Below are 14547 nucleotides of genomic sequence, written 5' to 3'. Positions count from 1 at the left end.
CCTTCTTGAGTCAGTATCTTGTATCTATCTAGAATTTTTTTGAGGTAGAATTCGGTAACTGATTTTCAGATCAATCTGAAAGCTCTGGCTCCCCTCACACCAGCCATGAAGCGCTTGGGCAGGTGCCTCCACATCTCCACACTTCAGCTGTCGAGCGGGGCAGCATCTCCACCACTCAGACCACCAAGTCGGGGAAGAGGGTCTGGCTGCATCACCTACAGAGCCCAGGGCAAGAGGGCCCTTTGTGACAATCTGATCAAGAGCAGAGAAGGCTGCCCGGCACTGGCACAGAGTGGACACTGAAGGCCACTGCTATCCCCACTGTCACAGCCCATGCTGATAAGAGGCGGGCCTCATGCGGGCGACCGTGGCCTGGAAATAGGTCCCATTCCTACATCCTGACCTGCTGCAAGCCTCAGCCACCCTCAGCCGGGAAGATAGCAAGATGGGCTGGGCGGGCCTCCCTGGTGGCGCAGCGGTTGAGCGCTGGTTCGATCCCCGGCTGCTCCCCGGCCACCAGAGGAGGGTCCCACATGGCGCGCAGACCTCTCCTGCCGCCCGCTGCTCCCCTCAGCAGTGTACTTCGGTCCTTCTGCCTGTTCTGCTCCCCGCTCTCGTGAATTCTCTCACCCTCCCGTGCTTCTGACTGTACCCAGTGCTTGTATAAATAAATAAAAATAAATCTTTAAAAAAAAATAGTCTTTAAAAAAAAAAAGTTTAAAAAAAAAAAAAGATGGGCTGGGGACTGATCTGCCGCTCAGGGAGGGGACGTCGGAGGAGGCTGAGACCTTCAGGCCTCAGGCATCTGAGCAGTCACTTGCAGGCGGACACCAAGAACCTCTGCCAGCCCACTCAGGAACGAAGAGGACAGCATCTAACAGGAAGGGGGTGAGGAGGGGCGGAGAGTACTCAGCAAAATCCATCTCCCAGTCCTGTGATTCTGACGACAACAGTTGTCCTCCCCTGCCTCCCCAGACAGATCAGCCCAAAGCCTCCCCTGCGGAGAAGGCCCTGCCAATCTCCCCAGAACCCTGTCTTTCAAGTGAACACAAAAGTCAGGATGTTAACAAAGACCCACTGTGCGCCAGGCACTAAATATTCTGCTTCTCATTTTATTGGCTCACAGTCCCGTGAGGCCCCTCACACCCCTCTTCCCCACGGGGAAACCCAGACTCTGGACTCGGGCTGGCTGAGCATCAGTGCAGGACAGAGCTGGGTCACGTGCACTGTCCCCTGCAGCAGGCTGGGTGTGACACAGGCCAGATTTGGCCCTGCTGCTGCTAACACAGAAGAGGACTCGGGGTCCCTCAGGGGCACCCCATCACTGCTAAAGCCAGGCTCCCCCACCCACCACTTCCACCACCAAGCTGACCTCCAGTGCAGGAACACAATGCTGAGTCCTGAGGACAGCAGGCCCCACAGAAGGGCCGAGTGTACCAGGAGCCAAAACTGCCAGAGGAGAGTCTCCTGGGCTTCTGGAAACCGCCCTTGGCCTCTCGGGCAGATTTTTAAAAAGTCAGATGTTGCACAAGTATCCCGAGGGTCCTGATCAGGCACATTTTGAAATAGCTGGCAGGGTTCCGCTTCAGGCACACCCAGTTTCATTTCCACTTTTCCAGGGTGACAGCAGGAGGAAAACCACTGGACCAGCCTCAGCACTGGCTGAGACCCCCAGGGGGCCAGGGGTGCTGGCAGGAGGAGGCCACAGCATGCAGGTACTGCCACACTCTACCAACATTCCACACCTCTCAGACACCCCTTGATGGGAGATCCTGAGGCTCAGTCTTCACTTCCTTCCCAAACAGCAGTCAGGTCTTCCTGCCCTCAAGCCAATACCCACTGCTCCCTGTTGGCCAGGTTCCCCCAGGGGTACAGAGCAAGGGGAACAAGGATGGCTTTTCCAAAGTGACTGCAACTGAGCATCCCCTTCTCCTGTGACATCCCCGCCCACAGCAGTGCACTGGTGTGTGAGCCAGAGCAAGAGAAATCCTCTTGGTGGCAGAAAAAGTGCTAAAGCAGGTGACAGAAGACACTTCCCATGTGCAGAGACCATGAAACACCAGCACAGGAGGCCACGGGTGGGTCCAAGACTTTCTCTGAGAAATCTCCCCAAATAGAGGCTGTGTTGCCGGTGGAGGGGATCCTGCCTGGAGTGGGGGGGAGAGAGAGGGAATAACCCCACAGGATGAGGACATCCCCCCAGAAGGGGGCTTGTCTCCTGCCCTATCTTTTCTTCCCCAGTTCTAACTTCCTAGAACAGGCACGGCAAACTCAAAACGCTTTTGAGGTCCATGGTAATGCAGTGGGAGGACATTATGGGGACAAGGGGCATGCGCACAGCTGCTCAGGGGACCCAGGGCCGTGTGGGAAGGTGGGTCGGCTCTTCCAAGTCATCAAGATTGTTCACACATCTGAATTTCATGGAACGTATCTCTATTTTTAAATGCGGGCAATTATTCCATTTTCTTGAAATTATTGTGGAGACCCCAAAATACACATACAGCCTGAATTTGCCCTGAGGTGAGGGACCCTGCAGGTGACCTTGTGCCGCCCTGACACACAGCCTGTGGCGATGACTGGGAGGCACACAGGTCAGAGGCATCACACACTGCACAGTGTGGTCCACCTCCAAAGGGCTGCCATCCTCCGTCACCCTCCCGTATCACCAGAAAGTTCCACCCCACATGGCTATAACCTCCCAGCCTTAGTCAGTCGCCTTAGTTCTGCTTTCAGGGGCTCACAGGACCAAGAAGTTCCCAGTTTATCCCCCTCAAGATTTGAACACCCCTCCTGAGGACCCCACAAGACGTCCCCATGTTCTGGCCAGGTGCCCTGAGGCAGTGTCGCTTCACCCTGAGCCACCCCAGGCCAATCTCCAGGGGGGCCTCCCAGGACTGGGTGCAGCCGGGGCGCCTGTGCTGTGCCACTAGGAAAACGGGACTGAAGCTGACCAACAGGTAAACATTTTTTTTGTACTGGCCGTTTGTTTTTAAAAACCAAGTTCTCTCCGGTCACATTTGAAAGATATTCAAGATCTTTTTTGCTAGAATGTTCCTAAGTTGCGACCCCAAAATATGGCATGGATTTTTCAATTTTCTCCTTTAAAAATAGCAGTGAGGATGACAGTCGCCTTGTATTAGGGGGCCTGTCCCTCTGCCAGCACCTTTTTTTCCAGGAACAGGTCTGGGGTTAGGCGCCCCTGGGCATTCCTCATTTCAGAGGGGTCAAGTGAGGTTCAGAGAGGTTGGGGATTCCCCTGAGGCCACACAGCAGGCACCAGTGGAGAAATACGGACTCCACTCTGACATTACTTATTTCCTCACAACACCGGAGTATCAATTCTGATGAATTTACTGGCAGCGACACCGATGAATAAAGTGCACTTTTATCTTAAACTGACATAGTAACTGTTGAATGAGGGGGTCCAGGTGAGACTAAAGTCTGGGGCTCAGAAAGGCAAGGACTCCCCTCCCTCAGAAGACCAAGGTGACCATGGGGCAAGAGGCAAAGGGACAGGTGAGGAGGGCACAGGCCACTCACCTTGTTGAGGCTGCTGCGGTCACTGACGCTCTTGGTCAGCTGCTGGATCTCGGCCACCTGGTCGGCCAGCCGCTTCTGCTCGTTGAGCTTCTCAGCCAGTGTCTCCAGCTCCGTGAGGGCCAGCTGCAGCGAGAGTCTGTCGGGGTGGCCCCTGGGGGTGTTCTTCAGCATGTCCTGCCAGGGCCCAAGGAGCCAGGCCTGAGAAGCTGCACTCGAGACCCTTCCCTGATGCTGGCTCAAGCCTCACCCTCCACATCTCCACATCAAGTGGGAGCCCAGGTCTGAAAATGAGCCAGGACAGCCAGTAGCCACCACAGAGCAAGGCCTCCCAAAAGCCTGTCGCGAGCCCCGATGAACCCTCAACCTAGTGCGAAGAGGGACACGCACTCCTGCGACCGGCAGCTCCCAGGACAGGGAGGAAAATGTCACTGGGGCCCTCAGCCTGGTGACAGGGGTGCCCCCACCCAGGACCCTCGGCAATCAGGGGAAGAATCCCAAGTGGTGAGGGCCCCAGGGGCTAACACTCCTGTGGGACGCAGCAGCGGTCAGCTCATCGGCTAAGAGTCCCCACCTGCAGGTCCTGGGATCCCAGGGAGGCTCCTGCCATCAGCAGTTGGGTGCCCCCACATCCTGCCTGGCCCTGAGAGGCAAGCCCCAGCCCCCACCACAGGTCAGAGGCTGTGGGAAGCCGGGAGGTACCTGAAGCAGGAGGATGAACTGCGGGAACCTCTGGATGGGCTTCACCATCAGCCCATAGAGCGTGACACGGTCGGGACTACACACCTGCCGCCGCTGTGGGAGGCAAGAGGGGGTCGTCTGGGACCCTGTGCAGCAGGGGCCCAGCACCCCAGAGTGCCCCTGGGGCCCCGTTCTGGGCTCCTCTCCCCATGTCTGGGGCGCTGCTTCACTTCCAGCTTGGAGAAGAGCCCAGGGAGTCCCAGATTCCACAGCCCGGGGTCCCTGCCACCAATGGTCCCCGCATAGCCCCTCCCCCGGGGAGACTAAGGCCATCCCATTAGGTCTTGGGTGGAAAGCAAAACAGGGAGACTCAGCAATTTATTTAAGAGGTCAGAATTCTAGAAGCAGCAGAGACGACCATTCCCTCCATGTAACAAAGCAGGCGGGCCCAGGCCAGAGTGAGGGGCAGGCACGGGGGTCTCCTGCCTCCTGCTTGCATTTCCACCACCCCATCTGCACGTCTGTCACCTTGACCCCAACCTGCACCCCCTGCAAGCCAGGCTGCTGCCACAGCTTCCCCCGTGCCCCACACCACCCTCCACTTCCATGCTTCCCAGGCCCCAAAATCCTCACTGGGTCCCTGCTACCTAATACGACATCCCCAGCCCTGAAGGTCCAGAACCACCCAGCTAAACTCGGCTGCCTCTGACCCTCCTCCTCCAACACCACAATGGGCACCCAGTGCTCCCAGCACCCCACCAGACTTATCTGCCCCTGTCCTCCTGCCTCTAACCTTATCCTACCAGCCTTGCCCTACCCCCGCCCCTGAATCACCAACTCCACCACCTCCAGGACCTATGTCAGATGGCATCCCATTTAGAAAACTTCCAGACCCTCTTCAGACCAGGGCGCTGGGCTCCTCAGCTGAGGTTCCCAGCCAACCTACGACCTCCACCAGGGTGCATGTTCCCTGTGGGCACGTCCCCATCTGTCCGACCCACCTGGCTGTGCACCTCAGGGACTCCCCAGGGGCAGCCTGGCCTTGGGTCCTTTAGCCTATACTCTCCCAGGAGGTCTCCAACATACCCCTTTGAGGGGAAGGGATCAGCCCAGCTACAACATGAGTCCCACATGAGGCCCGGGCAAGGCCAGCAGGACCGAGGGACACGGGCCGGACATGGCTGGGTCACCCACAAGAGACCCACCGCCATCTCGCCTCAGAGAGATGCCTCGGGCCTGCCCTTCCGCCTGTTAGAGCTCTAGGCTCCCCAGCTGCTCACAGACCCTTAAACTCTTTATCATCTTCTTCACGAGGGCAGGAGGGACCCATCTTCTTCTGCCGGGACTGGGGGTGCCCCAAAGGAAGGAGAGGAGGTATCTGGGCCAAAGTGACCTTGCGACACCCAAAGATGGGTGTCAGCACTCTCCCTCTGAGAGGCCCTCCCACGCCCACTGATGCCAGTGCCCTGGAGGGGCCACCTTGAGGAACTCCAGGAAGGCAGGCTTGGTGAGGCAGGCCTTCTTGATGATGGACATGGCGTTGGTGAAGTTGTTCACGTAGTCACTGTACACGTCCAGGACCATGGACTTGGAGAACTGCAACGGCATGGGCACAGCGTCACGCGGATGCTGGGGCCACACCCCACCCTCACTGCCAGCACCCACCCAGAGGCATCCAGCAAGCCCAAGGTCAGGAAACAACGGGTCAGGAAACAACACCCCGATGGGGAGGGGGGGCATTCCTGACCCCACTCTCTGCCCACTGGTGACGGGCACACAGGCAAGACATTCTCTTCCTGACCTCCCCAGGAAATAAAATTCCTGGCCTACCCCTCTCAAGGACAGCACTCCAAGCCCCTCCCCAGAAATAGTGCACCCCTCATTGAGTTGCCAAGGGTGGAGATGGCTTCTCTGGGGTCACCAATCCCCTTGGACATCAGGGTATGGGAGCTCTTTAGCCCCAGGGTTTTCAAATAAAAACACTTTTTTCTTTTAGCAGAACCCAATTACCTACAACAGGTCAAAGCGCAGTTCCACCGACCTGATGCCCCCAGCTCCGTCAATCTCTCAGGGCTGAGACTTCAGTTTGAAAAACCACAAATCCAATGCAAACTCCCCCACCCCAGTTCCACAGGTGGGAACCTGAGCCGGGAGCAGGTCCTGGAGCTGCTCAAGGGTGTCAAATGGAGCTGGGACCGAGACCCAGCACACCCCGACACCCTGCGGCTCCTCTGGGCCAAGGCCAGGGTCTGCACTAGCATCCCCAACAGAGGTCACTCTACGGTGCTTGGCAGGGGGCTGCCCCCAGAGGCGGGGACACCTGTGGCCTCGTGGAGGTGCAGCCACCTGGGCAGAGTTGGAGCAGGCACACACCTGCAGATAGCTCTGAGGTCACACTGCGGACTCGAAGGTGTCACCACCCCATCTCAGGCCAGGCAGACTCAGACCTGCTTCTCTCTGATGCGCTGAGTGGGGCAAAGCAACCGGGAGAGGGAGACAGCAGGCCCTGAGGACCTCAGGCGAGGGCTGTGCTTCCTCCCCTTGACCAATAAGGAAAGACTCTGGGGAAACCCACCGAAGCCACGAAGAGGTCCCCAATCTTCTCAGTGGAGTCCCACTCGGCCACGCGGGAGGACAGGGCGATCTGGAACATGGAGTGGCAGTGCAGGATCTCCTTCACGCGGAAGAACACCACCTGGCACTTGCGCAGGCTCAGCGCCTTGGGCTCCATCTCCACCAGGGGGTTGCGGTAATCCTGCAGGGCGGGGAGGGAGAGTGGGGTGCGCCCGAGCCAGGCCACAGCCCCTCCACCCTCCTGCCCTCGCGGCCACCTGGCCAGGGCCCATCAGAACTGGCCAGGGGTGGTCCTTCCCGTTGGAAGGAGCGCTTGTTCTGCACACCTCAGCTGTCCTAAAAGGACCCCGTGAAGGTAACATCTTGGCCTCCCTGCCCACCCACCATCCGTGCCCAGGACTCAGGGCTAAGCTGAGCTGGGAGGAAGACCTGGCCCTGCTGTGCTTTTCCTCCAACTGAGCCAGCCTGTCCACCAGGCAGGGGCAGGAGGAGGCAGCCAGCTCCCTTGGCTCCGAGCCTGCACCACATTCTCTGACCAGCTTTGTCAGAAACACAGGGAAACGCACATCCTGGCAGGTATCCCCCAGGGTCCCTGCCGCCCCCGAGGCCCTGGCTCATACCTGGAGTACCCGCTTCAGAGACTCCACGTAGCTGCCTTCACTCTGCACGATGGAGCCCAGGATGTGCCTGCGGACCACCTGTTCAGGCAGAAGCACGTCAGTGCCCACGCCCACCGTGGCACAGGGGGTGCGCCCAGTGGGTGATGCCCTCAGAGTGGTGCCTGGGGGCAGAGGCGCGTGTTCCTCCCAGAGCCCATTTTTGGTTCCATGGGGGCCTGGCAGGCTGCATTCCCTTCCAGAGCCCTGTCCACCCCAGAGGACCCCTTTGTTCCCCAGACTGCAGGAAGGGGACTAAGCAGATCCTCTGTCTGGCCTCTTTTACTGTTCCAAGGAGGTGGGTCGCCCCCTCTCCTCCGTGGATCTCGCAGCCTCCTCCAACTTGGACCAACCCTGTTGAAAATTCCTTCTCAAATGGAACTGAAATCTCGGCTCCCATCACCTGTGGATGTAATCCTTAGCCAACCCCTCCCCCGCGACAGTCCTTGGGGTAACCCCAACATGTCACCTAGTGACCTCCACCTCGGACTAAACATCCCAGTCCCTTCCCCAACCCTCCTCCACCTGAATCACCCCTCCAGCAGCTCAGCACAGAGAGAACCTGGCCAGCCCCCGTCGACCAGCATGGGACTAGCAACCCCTCCCCTGGAGGGCCGGCAAACCCGGCTGGATGTTGGAGTCAAGTGGACACCTTTAAAAAATCCTACCATCCGGCTCCCTCTCTGACATTCTGATCGGACTGGCATGGGGTGCAGCTCAGGTATGGGGGAGGGGATATAAAGTCTCTCAGGTGGTTCTATTGACAGAGCTCATCTGATGAGGGAGTCCCCAGGGAGAGCTGTCCACCTGGCTCCAGGGCAGGAGGGTGACTGATCCCTGCTCTGCCTGAGAGTGTCCATCAGCACCACTATTCCCCGCTCTCCTCCACTACCTTTTCCACCTCTGGCACATGATGCCCAACCTCCCCTCTTCCCTGCCACGACCCACAGGCCCCAGGCCCTTAGGCCGCCCCACACATGGCAGCACCATCAGGATCCCTGGGCCCTGGGCCCCAAGCTGTGCCCACACAGTTCTCTACCCAGCAAGTTGCCATTTGGGGCCGGGTGATTCTGTCGTGGGGGTGTCCTGTGCACTGTGGGGTTTTAGTAGTATGCTTGGCCCCTAATCTCTCATTGCCAGTAGCAATTGCCAGTTATGACAGAAAACATTGCCAGGCGTTACAAAATGCCCCTGGGAGGGAGAAAAGTCGTACTGGCTAAGACGGTGGCTGGAGTAACTGTATGTCTGATCCAAGAAATGCAAAAGGCTCCAGGGACCCCCAGCAATACCCCACAGGAGAGCCCGAGAGGCTCAGGACCTTGAGCTGAAAGCCTGACTCTGCCCCAACAGTGACCCCTGCCATGGGGAGGGGTCAGGGGTCAGGCAGGTAAAGGAAGCAGGTGGACAGACTGCACAGGTGCCCTGAGACAGGGGCCGCCTCCTCCGCTCCGGCCAGCGCAGCCACAACCCCCAGCCTCCAGAAGCCAAACATCAGGATTTTCTGCCGATAGGAAACCGGCCAATCCTCTCACTGAGCCTGTTGATCCCATGTCCTCACAGCAGGGGGTAGCGAGGCAGGGGTCTCGCACCCCACTTCAAGCTAGGGCAGCGAGATGAAAGGGAAGCAAAGGTGACCAGGCCCAGGTCCCACAGCAGAGCTGTCCTGACCGTGGCATGACACTCTGGGAGGAGGGAGTCCTTGTCCCCACAGCCCCAGCTCTGTGGGGACCCCGAGTCCCAAGGTGACAGTGGACGGGCACCCCACTCCCTCCAGGGTCTTCCTGAGCTGCATTAGCTCAGGGCTGCTCAGCCCTCCGGCTAGGACAGCCCCTTCTCCCCACACCACCTTCAGTTCAAACTGCTCAATAGGGGTTCTCTAGTTGCCATGGAGGTGCAAAGCCAGAGCTCCAAATACTGGGGCCCCACACCCCACTACAGCATGGAACAGCAGGGCCCAACAGGGAAGGCCTAAGCTGCTGGCTGGGAGCGACCCCAGGAAGCCCCCAGCCAAGAGTCTCTGATCGTCACTTTCCCTTCAAGACCCACATGTGCATGGTACCAGGTCGTAAGCTGGACCTTCCCCAAAACACCCCCACCCACCCTGCTGCTCCCACAGACCTGCTGAGGACTCAAGCCCTCGGGCATGGGGCCCAGCTCCGGGGCTGGGGGCTTGATGTCCGTAACGCTGACCTCCAGGAGCCCCATGTCCTCCTCCTCCGAGTCACCTGGAAAGTCAGACACATGCTGGCGACACAGGCAAGGTCAGGGCCACACACCCGCTCAGACCCAGGCCCCAGGGGTGGGCAGCCCCCGGGGCCACGCAGGGCACAGGCTGCTCCTCACATTGGCTGCCACGCTCTCTGGAACGGTCCACAGACCGCGTGAGCCAGCCAGTGAGTGAGCAAGCCGCGCAGAGCAGCATGCTGGGCCGGCTCCCCGGACAGGCCTGCTCAGACCCTCCGCTCTGGCTGCTGCAGGCCAGGCCGCCCATGTCCCCAGCACCAGGCACTAAAAATAGTTTTCTTCTGGACACTCGAAACAGGGGTGGGGGGGGGTAAACCCCGAGAAAAACAGGTCTGTTTGACTTTATGTTTCATATTTCAAAGAAAACAATGCAAAAATCCCAAAGGGAAAAAGCTCAACTGCTGCGTGCTCAGGATGGGGGTTGGGGGCCGGTCTCAGATGAGAACAGAAGGGCACAGACGCAGGCTCAGGCAGAGAGAGCGAGAGGTGGGCAGGGCAGGAGTCTGGCCCAGCAGGGTTCTGGCCCCCACGAGAGAGACACGGGCCCAGGAAGACGGGCCGCGGCTGCTCCTGACCCTGAGACCCAAAGGTGGCAAAGGCAGGAAGTGGGTGCTGTGAGGAAGCGGGCGAGAAAGAAGTGGCAGAGACGCCAGAGGGACAGGGGACAGGGACACGGGCAGGCCCTTACCTGAGCAGGAGACAGAGGAGGAGGAGGAGGAGGGGCAGCGCACGACCGCAGGGGGGTGAGGGTACTGAGGGCCCTCCTGCCTGGCCCACATGGCACCCCGGGCATCACTCCGCACCCACCCCAGCCGCCGGCCCCGTGGCTTCCTCTTCCCCCCTGAGCCACTGGCTAACATTCTTGGCCAGTGACTTGAGCCGGCCGCAGCTATTAATAACGCCGTTGGTGGGAGGGTCACTTTAGGAAAGGATCCGGGTTGCGGGGGGTGGACAGGGCCGGGGAGAGCCCCACTGGCTGCCTGGCCGGCCTGGGGGTGGGAATGATGACCAGAGACAGTTCCCAGCCAGCAGCCTGCCCCCGGCCACTCCTCCCTGCCACTCTGCTAAGAATGACTCCCCTGCCTGTCCCCTCCCTCATCCGGGGCCAGTGAACCCCAAAGGATTAGAACAGCATGCAGAGGTGGGGTTCAACCCCTGTTGCAGAAGAGGAGTCCACAGTTCTAAGAGAAGGACCGTGAAGGTCACATGGCCGGGAGCCGAGACCTGCGCCAGGGCAGCGAGGCGCCATCCAGCACTGAGCAGTGCCACTGAGTGGACCCCCCCGGGCCTGGTGCTGCCACGGGGAGCCCGGAACTGTGCCAGCTGGTTACCCTCGCCCTGTCCTTGAGGCAGATGCCAGATTAGCCCCACTGTACAGATGAGGAAACTGAGGCACAGAGGGTAACACATATAACTTTCCAAGAGGACACAACGGGTGTCCTCCAGGGCCCTCTCCTGGCTCAGGTCCCCACCTTTGCAAGAGGCCGGATCTCATCTGTTCCCACCCCACCCATGCCTGCAGGTCCCCAGGCGGGTCCCCGGTCCACTCTGCACCTGTCCCCTCGTTCCCTTGGGAATAGGACCGTCCCCTGCACCTGGGTGATGTTTCCAAGAACTAAGGAAGGAACTGGAGAGCCCTGAGGAGCGCCTGGGACACGACAGATGCTCCAGGAATGTTGACCATCATGAAAAGCACCCCCTGGGCATCTACTCTCCCACCTCCAGGCCTTTGCATGCACCGCCACCCCACCCCCAGAGCGGCTGATCCCCACTGCCCAGCTGACCTGGGCCTCCTCCTCTCAGCCCTTCCCTGGCCTTTCATTCCATGCTCTCCCCTCCGCGTCCCAGCAGGGCCCTGGCGACTCCCACTTGTCGTCTGTCGCGTGGTTTCCGCCAAGCTGAAACATGCGACGTTGTCGCACGCACGACAGGACTCCCTGTCAATGGCTGAGATGTGGCAGAAGTGACCCTACGTCCAGGTGTGTGTGATGACACCCTGTGATGTTCACGAGACAAACTCGCCCGCCGACGCGTTTCTCAGAGTGAGCCCCGTCGCTAGGCGACGCACGGCTGCACAGTCATTTCCTCTTATACGCGGGTGCCCCCTCCCCTGCCAGCAGCTCCCGGAGGAAATGCCAGCACGGGCGGCACCCAGCAGGCCCGGGTCACAGTGGCTGGGGGAGAGATGGGCAGAGGAGTGAGCGGGAGCACTCTTGGGGAGCCGACAAAGGCAGGGACACTCAAGGGGGGCCCACCTTCCCCAAAAAGACAGGCTGTGCCTGCAAGTGTGAAGAGGCTGGGCCCGGCCGAACACTTGGGCACCCCACTGCCAGAGGCGCACAGAATCACCGCCGGGGTGAGGAGTGGAGCCTCGCCCTCCCCCTCCACACACCCCCCACCCCCCGCCGTCACAGGGCTGAGCCCCAGACCCGCCCCCTGCCCTGTCTGACAGCCTCACCAAGGACATCCTTTCGGTGCAGAAAGGACACTTTGCGCATGACAGCGATCCTGGTCTTCTCCAGCCCGTCCTTGGTCCCGCTCTTGGCGGCCTTCATGAGCTGGGTCATCTGGGCAAAAGCAGAGGCTCATCAGAGACTCAAGAGAGGCTCTGGGACACCTGCCATAAGGGCCCAACCCCACCCAGGCCTCCCACTGGACCCCAGACCCCGACCTCAGTCCACTCCCTCCTGGAAAGATGGGCAGCAGCGGTCACCAGGGGCAGCAGGCAGTGCTGCCAGGGACCTCCTGGAGGGGGGCCCGAGAAGGGGTGTCCACACCCCAGGGATCTCCTTTGAGAACCCTCCTGAGGGGCGGGGGGCGGTCCTAACTGGCTTTAGGTGTCAGCTAAGGAGGAAATGTGACTCTGCAGAAGGCTACAGGCCTGGAGTCTGGGCCCGGCTCACCACGCCCCGGCGGGGGGACCCTGGACAAGTCTCACTCTCCCTCAGCCTCAGTTTCCTCACTGAGATGCCACAACCGCCTCTGTGAGGACTCAGCCCAGGGCTGGGAAGCACCCTCACAGTGGGACTAATGCCACAAAGGTTGGTGGTTACTTCAGGGGCAACTAAAAGGAGGTGGCCACCCCCCTCCCATCCACTGAACCTGAGGGAGGAACCCCCTTCCCAGCCCCCCAAATAGCCAGGTTTCTTACTGTCTCTGCCCAGGAAAGGGGGAAGGCTGAGCTGCCAGGAGCAGGGTGCGGCTTCCTCTGGGCAGGAGGAGCCAGGGCACAGGCAAAGCAAGCTAAGCAGAATGTGAGGCTCAGGGGACGGCATGCCGGGTGGGGGGCCCTGAGTGGCGGGGAGGCCCCAGCCTCCAAACAGACCGCTGCCCTCTAACTCACCCTTTGGCCCCCTCGCTCCCAGCCCAGCCCTGGCATGTTCTCCACCCGCGGTCAGTGCTCTCCCACAGAATTCTCTGCAAGGATGGATGTGCTTGCCACCTGTGTGCCCACGCCAGTGGCCACTGGCCAAGGGTAACCATTGGGCACTCGAAAAGTGGCCAGTGAGACCGAGGACCCGAAGTCCTGGTCGTATTTCATTATCTTTCATTTAAACAGCCACTCAGCTCTGCAGATGGACAGTGCAGTTCAAGGAACACGTCTCCTGCCCGAAGTTCTCTGGGTGTCTCTGGTCTCACTGTCACCTTCATCCAAACAAGGCCTAGGTCCCCAGCATGAGGACCTGGGCACATGCTGGGAGTGTGGACAGGGGAGGCTGGATGAAAACCCAGTGGGCACTGGGCTGGGGACAGGGTGGAGGCTTTCAGGAACAAGGCTGGCTTTCTGGAAACAACCAGCAGGAGGGAAAGGGAAGTATCACCCCCTGCATCTAGTGGTGCAATCCAGAGCAGTGATTCATGGCTTTTTGGGGGAGAGTGGGGGCGAGGGGCAGTCATAAATACCTTTGAGAATCTAAGAAGAGGAACAGGTGCTGACCCCAGAAACTGCACAGAGATGCTCACCCTCTCGGGAGTGGGGTCACAAGCCCTGGACTGGAAACCTCTGTCCCAGAGCCCGGGTGCTAGCCTGGCTGGAAGCCGTCAGTGGGACCCTCCTACAAACCCCCAAACACCCATCAGAGTGCCTGCTCTTTGCATTTTTCTGGACAAAAAGAAACAGCAGGTGAGCACTACAGGTGTCCCTGAGTCACCCTGCTTTCAGGTGGAGGACACACCGGCAGGCGCCCTCCTGCACTCTGCCCTCCTCCACAGGCCCCTGCTTCTCTCTGACCTCAGCTTCCTAAGTCAAACCTACCCCCGCCAGGTCAGAGCACTCTGGGAAGTGGGGGTCTGTACAGGGCCTCCCAGCCTATAAAGTGCCTCTTTCCCTCCTGGGAGGCCTCAGTTTCTGCTGTGATGGGCGGTGCTGCAGGTCTGGGCACCCCATTGGCCTCTGTGGGCCCTGCCACTGATGGCAGGAATGACCACCAGCCATCATCTTACCCACCAGCCTCTCTAGTGCTGAATGACAGCAGGAAGATGGCTGCCCCCCGGCCCCAGGGTGACCTGGGAATGAAAAGGCTCACCCAACACTGAGCTCCCAGGCTGTGCAAGTGCAGCCCTGAACTGTCCGGTCCTCACATCCACCCTGGGGGCTGGGACCCCTGACACTCCCATTTCACAGGCAAGGAAACCGAGGCTCAGAGAGGTCAAGAGGCCTGCCCGGGATCGTACCACGAGCAGGTAGTAGGATTCAAACCCTGGCCTGCGGGACTCCAGAGCCTGTAGCTCCCACTCATGATCAATTAACAGAAGCTACTGCTGTTGATATCGTTTGCAGAAGTCAGGAGCATCTAGCAGAAGGGGCTGCAATTTCTCCCCCAGACTTCCTTACTCTGGATCTTTCTGAATAGCC

At 59.7% G+C, this 14547-nt stretch overlaps 1 protein-coding gene across 6 annotated transcripts in view; it reads right to left on the bottom strand.

The window, feature by feature from the left end:
- ARHGEF10L (Rho guanine nucleotide exchange factor 10 like) overlaps positions 1 to 14547 on the bottom strand; it is a gene marked incomplete at both ends in the record, with an annotated part of 86860 nt that overhangs the window by 45887 nt on the left and 26426 nt on the right. For 4 of the 6 annotated variants that reach the window (XM_084242129.1, XM_084242128.1, XM_084242131.1 and 1 more), the window contains 7 exons: positions 3541 to 3714; positions 4240 to 4332; positions 5698 to 5814; positions 6794 to 6973; positions 7413 to 7490; positions 9567 to 9673; positions 12151 to 12259. In XM_084242129.1, coding sequence (XP_084098255.1) covers positions 3541 to 3714; positions 4240 to 4332; positions 5698 to 5814; positions 6794 to 6973; positions 7413 to 7490; positions 9567 to 9673; positions 12151 to 12259 — 858 coding nt within the window. Of the gene's footprint in view, positions 1 to 3540; positions 3715 to 4239; positions 4333 to 5697; positions 5815 to 6793; positions 6974 to 7412; positions 7491 to 9566; positions 9674 to 10380; positions 10553 to 12150; positions 12260 to 14547 lie in introns of those variants that run through there. The other 2 variants (XM_084242132.1, XM_084242133.1) reach the window with 2 other exon arrangements.

This window comes from Talpa europaea (assembly GCF_964194135.1).
Source record: "Talpa europaea genome assembly, chromosome: 9".
Taxonomy (NCBI): domain Eukaryota; kingdom Metazoa; phylum Chordata; class Mammalia; order Eulipotyphla; family Talpidae; genus Talpa; species Talpa europaea.
Note: the sequence above shows the minus strand (reverse complement) of the source record. Positions and strands in the feature narration are given on the sequence as shown.